Below are 8081 nucleotides of genomic sequence, written 5' to 3' on the forward strand. Positions count from 1 at the left end.
GGGGGGGGGGGGGGGGGGTACACATGCATACATGTGCTCAGCCCTGCCAAATAATTTTTCCTCCCTCTGCCTATGCCTCTAGGATACCTCCCCAAGGGTGGCTGGTGCCAGCAGCCTTGATGAGGCTACTGCCCCAAGTCAAGCAGCTAACAATAGCTCTGGACCAGCTGCTGCCCTGAGTGGGGTTTGCTGCTATTAGCCGTGGCCTAGCGTTTGCCCCAAGTGTTTTTGCTGCTGGTAGCACTGGCTCAGTGTGGGAGATTGAAGGCTGGGGAGAGGATCCCTCAAGCTGCTGCATCCATATGAGGAAGTGCTCAGGGAAACCATGCTACTCTGTTGGCCGTGATGTGGGACCTGCAGGGAGGGGTGTTGGAGGATGGTACATTGGACACTGGGATGTGACAGGACCTGCCCTGAGGGTGGACATGGTGCCCTGTAGTTGCCGAAGCAACCCTGTCCAGCTCTTCAGAGTATCCCCTTTTGCTATCTTTCCTGCCACACCTAGATGTAAATATTTTAGCACTTAGGAAGGCTACTTCAGAGTCTTAGAGTACTCCTACTGGTGCCATCTGTAGTTTTATTTCACTTACTCGGCCAGGCCCTGGGTCCTTCTTGTCACTAGACTGTCAGTCCACTAACAATTTTTTTCTACTTCTGGTTCACACTATTCATGCTTTACTGGCACTCAGGTGGCCCTCTGTGAATGGATCAGGGTCCAGGGTCTTAATTACTTTAGGGCACTAATCATGGCCTTCTTGGCTTTAATTGTGCCTTAAGCACTTTAATTGTAGCCTCCAGGCTCCCCCATAGCCAGCCCACACCTTGTAGGTGTCACTCCAGATTTGTTGCTCCAGGCCCTCTAGCTCTTTCTGCCTGTTAATTCACCAGGCCCCTACCCTAGCCTTGGCTTTGACTCTGGCAAGGTTCAGTCTACTTCCCTGAGCCCCTCATCCTGTCTAGGTTAATTTCTCATTTATCTGCCCACCAGGCCCTGGGCTTTCTCAGCCTTAATCTGTCTCTGGGCCCTTGGTTCTATTCTGTCTTTAGCCTTTCTGAGGCTTTAGCCTTTGCAGCCTCCACCTGCATCCAGGCTCCTGGCCCTGATTTGTTTGGCATCCTCTCCTGGGCTCCAGCTTCTTAGGCCAAAGCCAAGAGGCCTGCATATCTCTAGTCCTCTGCTCTCTGGGTCCCTGACTCCAGGCTAGGTTGCTATAGTAGAGTTCCCCAACAGGCACCCTCTGCTATGGTCTTCATCCTTCCCTACAGCCACAATCCAGCCCTCCAGTCAAACTTAAACACTAACATCAACACACCAGTCTTTAACATAATCTTGTATCCCAACCTAAATCCACCAGTCTCTATTCACTGCAAACCCCTCTCTAGGTTTCAGCTTCCCTGCTGTCAATTGCTCCTCTCCTTCAGGGGATCAAGACCAGACCACCTATCCTGGCTCAGGGCTGAGCTTATGAGTGCTACTCATTTCTGGTCACATGGCCCCTCTTAGCTTTCTTGCTGCCTGGGTGTCCCCCTTTAGCTCAGTGAGCTTCCTGCTCCTCTGCTGGACCTGGCATAGCTGTGCTGCTTACTCAGTAGCTCAGCAGGCCCCTTGGAATTCAGATTTCACTTGTTGCTTTCCCTATTAAAGTAACAGAAGCTTTGGCCTATTGTTACAGAGGGTAAACAATAGCAAGGTGTTGGTGGCCCAGGGGCTGTGGAGGTGGACCACGTGATGAAGCGATACAGAGAATGGTCTTTGCCTACTGAAGATAGCCAAAGCAGCCTGTTGAGTCTCTCCTGCCTGAGGCGCAAGTACTAAAGGACTGCACAGTAAGCAGTGACTGGAGTTACTGCTCAGTAGTGTCACCGAACAGCTTTTAGGGGACGCTGACTGCACAGTAGCTCATTACTACTGCTTAGTAGCGTTACATCATGCTTCATGCCATGCGATGCTACTGAGCAGTAGTAACAAGCTACTGTGCAGCCAGCATCTTGTGTAGACACAGCCACTGTGTACTAGCAGATGGCTTCTTTCATCTGGAAGGGTCAAGGAGAGCAGGAAGAGGGTTTGGGATGCTTGTGGTCTTGGGTGCAATGTTTGTGCACATGGCCTGCACGTGCATTGTTTGTGTTTCCCTGTCCCCTGGGCTGTTGAGGCAGGAATCTCAGAGTCAGAGGGGTAGGCGATCTGAAAGCTTGTAAATGAAATGATGCCTTCTAGACTCTCCCTCCCTGCACTAACTCATTACCATCACACAGTAATGAAGTGCCTCTAATTGCCGGGGAATTCCAAGGGCGCCACTATGGAAGGAGCAGTAATTCTCACAATGATGTTGTGAATTGGCCCCCTTATGCCTCATCTCAATTACCCCCTCCATCTACACACTATATTCTGGAAAAGTTTGGGTGGGAGGGGGAGAAGGGGCATGAATCCAGGGTACCCAGAGGTGGTAAATACTTAGGTACGGACAGACACAGCAGGGGACCCTGGGAGCCAGTGTTGGCCCCACCCCAAACAGAAACAGAACAGGCCATTCACTTTGATTGCTGCATCCTCCACCCTCAGGCCTGCCAGTGTTCACCTAACCCCTGCCCCTGTGGTGGGCTTCCACTCAAAATCCCTCCATGCACATACAGCTAGGTGCTGTGTGACTGCCTGTATCAGGACCAGGCCTCAGGGATGCTTTACTGATTCTAGGTACCCTCTCTTTCACTTTCAACTACCATGCCTTGACGTAATCATTAGATTGTTAAAGAAGAGCTGTCTAAGGGTCCTAGAACATACCCTTGTCCTTCCTTCACCAACTGCTCCCCTCCTGGACCCCACTAGCCCAGACCTGGTCCATAGTAGATGGGCCCTCCTGGCCCCTATGTGCCCCAGGGTACTTGTTGCCTTATGGGCTTTTCATGGCCTCCAGCATCCCTTACAGCTGTGACCATGCCTTGCAGGTTTTACTTGATACCATTCAGTCCTTTATAAGAAGCCTCAAGCTTCCCAATTTCCACCTCCCTTTTCTCTGGCTGTCAGCCTTCAGCCCTGGCCCACATTCAGGTCTAGCTCTCTCAGCTTCAGCCCCATCAGTTGTCAGTCTCTCTGGGGCCCTGGCCCTAGAATTTGTCCTGGGCAGCTGGGCCTCTGACTCTGGTTCTTGCCCCTCTCAGGTTAGAAAAGTTATTAGAATATGCTGTCTATAAACATAGGGTATAGATTGGAGGGAAAATGAGAAACATTCAAGAAGACCTAAAAAGCTAATGAGAATCTGTGCTCATTTGTGGGATAGCTAGATGGGCATTGAAATAAATGTCTGTTCTTCTGCTTTTGGGGTGTGACATTCAAGGGTCACACTGTAGCTTTGTCTCATGGCATTTTTTTCTTTCTTTTTTTTTTTTTGATTGAGTGGTTATAATTAAAGGAATAGTACCCATATCTTAATTCTGAGTCTAAGCTTGCAAAACAGGCCCTGATCATACATGAGCTGCAGTCTTGTCTCTCTAGAGGCCAAATGGTAATGAATTTTTAGTAACATCAAGGGGATGGGATCCTGAGATGGCACTGATGGATGGATGAGTCTCACCAGAGCTCTACCATGGGGAGGAGTGATAAACTTCGGTTCTTTGTTCTTGTACAAGAATGGAGACTCCATGAAGTTTTTCCCGCTTCTCCTGTGCTCACTTTTGTGCCACTGGAGTCCCTGGATGAGAGGTGTCTTCCCCCTCTGCCTCAATGGAGGCATCAGAGTCATTGTCAGCTTGGGCCCAACCATCAGTGTCAGGCAAATAGGGGCTGCTGTGGAGTCACCCCCCCCCCCCCAAGAGGATGTGAGAACTGCCTATGGTAGGTGGTCATCACCTTGTGGGCACTGAAGATCCAGTTAGCATCTGTAGCCCTCTCATAGCCTGCCTTCAAGACCTGTATCTTTAAGTGGCACTGTTGCCAGTCCCAGCTGTGGCCCATAGCTACCACAGGACTGTTGTCATGGTCAAACTGGGACTGCAAATCACTGTAATTCAGATATGTTGTGGTGAGCCTAGGGTTTTGCTTTATCATTCAACCCTGAATCTGGCCCTGCATCAAAATTAGTGTCATAGGTAGGAGTGCAAATGTGATAAAACAAGTTTGTATAACACTAAGTTTTAAGATAAACTATTACTTATTCTTTCAGCACATGGCAAGAAACCCAATGTGCGCATCTAATAAGAGACTACCACAAACATACTGGCCTAACAAAAGAATTTACACCAACACTGGATTGATACCTTTCTACACTGGCTTTGTACCAAGTAAGTTTGTCAGGTTTGACATGAATCACTGATGGTAATAGCCATGGTAATCATAGGAGGCATAATAGAGGATGATGATCAACTGCCCAGTAATTGTCAGTTTTACAGGTCTTGCTAAAAAAAGAAAGATTGGAAGGCATTAGCATTGCAAATATTGAAGGAGAACTCCTCCCATGCCTGAAAGGCAGTGTGGAAGTAAGCACTAAGGTGTTTGAAAATTCAGCAAATGAGTTATTACCTGTTATATCCTTGGCTGAAAAATCAGGAGTCAGCTTCCCAATATTCCATGAAAAATGATAAACAGAATGGGGCTAGGCTAATAAAGCAAGTATGAATAGATGGTGTTTGATGCAAAGCAGAAATAGAGGGATGCAGAAAGAATTGATGTAGTCAAAGCAAAAAGCCAGAGAGATGGAGATCGCAACAGTGTTTTGAATAAGTAGATGTGGGTAAGACTGTATTTGTCAAGTCCAGCTGTTCTCCAAACCAGCCAAATGCTGGAAGAGAGCATTCACGCACCCTATGGGAAGGGCAGAGTCAGTTGGCCAGTGAAATCACCAACACACAGCCAAGAATGTGGAAACATCTCCCAGCGTGCTCCACAGGCAGCAGGCTGGGAATATCAGTTCCAGAAGACTTCTTGTTCTAGGCCCTCCTCCTGCTTGTTTCTACCTACTTATTTTTCCCTGGGAGTCTGTAGCTCCTCTTCAGTGATGTGGAGGCCACCTTCAGGTCAGGGGAACTGAGCTGCAGCTGGATTTTCTGCTCAGCAATAGCAGGTGCTCACCACTCCTTGGGGACCAGCTTCCAGTGTTTTGGAGAAGTGAAAGTGAATTAGCTTCTGAGTGGGGATACTGTTGCACCAGATGATAGTTAAGGCAGAAGGGCCCTCCACCTCCTCCCTAGGGCCTTGCAGGTTACTACAGTATATGGTCTTTTGAGCCTGCAGGGTTCTGGTATCATTAGCACTCCCTGAAGCATTAAAATGCACAGTACCTCCTGGCAAAGGTGGCCCAGTGTCCAACATGGAAAGCACCTGCTCTCCCCTCTTTGGTATAGTGGATCCTATACAGGATCCCATGGAAGGGCACTGTGAAAATCCTGACTACCTCCACTCACCCACCCACTGCCAACTGGTTAGTGACCTTGCCATGAAGATTATACATGGCAGAAGCCAGAGGCTCAGCACCCCATGGGGAAGATATAGGAGCATGATTTTCCCCAATGTTTAAGAGGAAGCATCAAGGCGATGCTGGAGGAGGGATGCACTAACCTTGTCGTAAGGTCTTTGAACTAGATGTAGACTCTTCTGCACCCCCTCCCCAATCCCTTTCATCACTTCTAGGGTAGCAGACTCTTTGACAAGGAAGAGCACCATCTTGCCACACCATCCCTCCCTTGCAAGCAGACATATTTTGAGTTTACTAGTTGTCTAGTTCTGTTCCACAAGTTTGTCCATGCAAAAATTTTTGCATGAATACTTGCTAACTTTACTGCATTTTATTTTCCAGCTATTAGAAACAACTACATGCTGACCTTTGGCAACAGTTCCCGAAAAGCTTACCAGAAACAAAAGCAACAAGCTCATGCATTTTGAAAGATGCTTTAATTGTCTGTACATCAGTGGGCATGAAGTTGTCATGGAACAGCAAAAGATTCACAATACAGACAAACAAAAACAAAAAGTTTTGAATGGAAAGAGTTCATACAGCTTTAGACATAATATACAGGAATTCCTACATTGCTACTGCATAAATTTTATGCTGCCTCTTCCTCAGCTTCTTCCTCAAACTCCCCTTCTTCCTCCGCTGTAGCATCCTGATACTGCTGATACTCAGATACCAAGTCATTCATATTGCTCTCAGCCTCAGTGAACTCCATCTCATCCATGCCCTCCCCAGTATACCAATGCAAGAAAGCCTTTCGGCGAAACATAGCAGTAAATTGCTCAGAAATACGCTTAAATAATTCTTGGATAGCTGTACTGTTACCAATGAATGTAGCAGACATTTTCAGGCCACGGGGTGGGATGTCACAAACAGCTGTTTTAACATTATTGGGAATCCACTCAACAAAGTAGCTGCTGTTCTTGTTTTGTACATTAAGCATTTGTTCATCCACCTCTTTCATTGACATGCGGCCTCTGAAAACAGCAGCTACAGTGAGGTAGCGGCCATGACGTGGGTCACATGCCGCCATCATGTTCTTTGCATCAAACATCTGCTGTGTGAGTTCTGGCACAGTTAGAGCCCGATACTGCTGGCTCCCACGGCTGGTGAGTGGGGCAAAACCAGGCATGAAGAAGTGCAAACGAGGGAAAGGAACCATATTAACTGCAAGTTTACGCAAGTCAGCATTAAGCTGGCCTGGAAAACGTAGGCAAGTGGTCACTCCACTCATGGTTGCTGACACCAAATGGTTCAGATCACCATATGTTGGAGTAGTTAGCTTCAGTGTTCTGAAACAGATGTCATATAGTGCTTCATTATCAATGCAATAGGTTTCATCTGTATTTTCTACAAGCTGGTGTACAGAAAGTGTGGCATTATAAGGCTCTACTACAGTGTCCGATACTTTAGGTGAAGGTACAACACTAAAAGTGTTCATGATCCTGTCTGGATATTCTTCACGGATCTTGCTGATTAAGAGGGTGCCCATACCAGAGCCAGTGCCTCCACCAAGGGAGTGTGTAAGCTGAAAACCCTGTAGGCAGTCACAGCTTTCTGCCTCTTTTCTTACAACATCTAGTACAGAGTCAACCAGTTCAGCACCTTCAGTGTAGTGGCCTTTTGCCCAGTTGTTTCCTGCTCCACTCTGACCTGGAAGAAAACCATTTTTACATTACATTACAGGCACTGCTGATGTTGTGGGTTTGGATGGGGTTTTGTTTTTTTTTAAAATGGAGTGCTTGAGAATGAATTTCCCGGTAGTGTGAGAATATTTAAGAAGTATTATTCTTTAATTACTTTGTAAAGAACAAGTTTCAATATTAATATTTAAAAAGAAATGACTGCACCTGAAGCCAAGTCTGGCAAAAAGACAGCAGCTCATGAATTTAAAAAAAAGTTCTAATTCCAGATTATTCTACAAGAAATAATGTGAGGATTCAACATGAAAAATCTGTTAAAAACAGTGGTACTCAACATATGGCGCACAGGGTCCAGACATTTAATGGTGAGAGAGAAGTAGATATATTAAATGCTGCTCTCCCGTTGCCAAGTTGTGGCCCTGCATGCTAGATCACCGATGGGACTTGCACACAGCACGTGGCTTTCTGTAGTGACCCCTTACCATTCCTCTAAAGGGCCAGAAGGTTGAACACCAACTACCAAGTTCACACAACGCCCCCTTGGGTCAACTCAAAGTTGCAGTGATTACACTGCAACAGAATCTGGATACATTGTAAGCATGTTGACAAGGAATTCATTCCCTGTCCCTGTCCCACCCAAAACACCTGTGACCACTTCAAACAGAGCTGAGCCTTAAGTGAAACTTATCCTGCTCCAAATGAAGTGCCCTACAGCCAGGATAAAGCTCACCACAGACAAGGCAAGCTATCCCGCTGTGCCGCACCACCCCCCACTTCCTGCCCTATCCCAGACAAACCCTGTGACACCCACCGAAAACAAAGTTGTCAGGCCGGAATATTTGCCCAAAAGGCCCAGAGCGCACAGAGTCCATGGTGCCCGGCTCCAAGTCCACGAGCACTGCACGGGGAACATACTTGCCACCTAGAAAACAGGGAGGGAGAGTGAGGCCGGAAGTCGGGGCGGGCGGGCAGGGGGGGTAGGAGGAGCGGGGGC

At 47.5% G+C, this 8081-nt stretch overlaps 2 protein-coding genes across 4 annotated transcripts in view; one reads left to right on the forward strand and one right to left on the reverse strand.

The window, feature by feature from the left end:
- Positions 1-5951, forward strand: part of FAM166A (family with sequence similarity 166 member A) — a 78890-nt gene extending 72939 nt beyond the window's left edge. For 2 of the 3 annotated variants that reach the window (XM_019505169.1, XM_019505168.1), the window contains exons 7-8: positions 4161-4278; positions 5790-5951. In XM_019505169.1, coding sequence (XP_019360714.1) covers positions 4161-4278; positions 5790-5875 — 204 coding nt within the window. In that variant the 3' untranslated portion in view covers positions 5876-5951. Of the gene's footprint in view, positions 1-4160; positions 4279-5351; positions 5458-5789 lie in introns of those variants that run through there. The other variant, XR_002095318.1, reaches the window with a different exon arrangement.
- The window catches only part of TUBB4B (tubulin beta 4B class IVb), a 2636-nt gene continuing 420 nt past the window's right edge, over positions 5866-8081 (reverse strand). The window contains exons 3-4 of the mRNA XM_019505167.1: positions 7899-8009; positions 5866-7097 (exon numbers count right to left, since the gene is read on the reverse strand). Of these exons, the coding sequence (XP_019360712.1) occupies positions 6037-7097; positions 7899-8009 (1172 nt within the window). The 3' untranslated portion in view covers positions 5866-6036. The remainder of the gene's footprint in view (positions 7098-7898; positions 8010-8081) is intronic.

This window comes from Gavialis gangeticus, unplaced genomic scaffold, assembly GCF_001723915.1.
Source record: "Gavialis gangeticus isolate Ggan-Ray unplaced genomic scaffold, GavGan_comp1, whole genome shotgun sequence".
Classification (NCBI taxonomy): domain Eukaryota; kingdom Metazoa; phylum Chordata; order Crocodylia; family Gavialidae; genus Gavialis; species Gavialis gangeticus.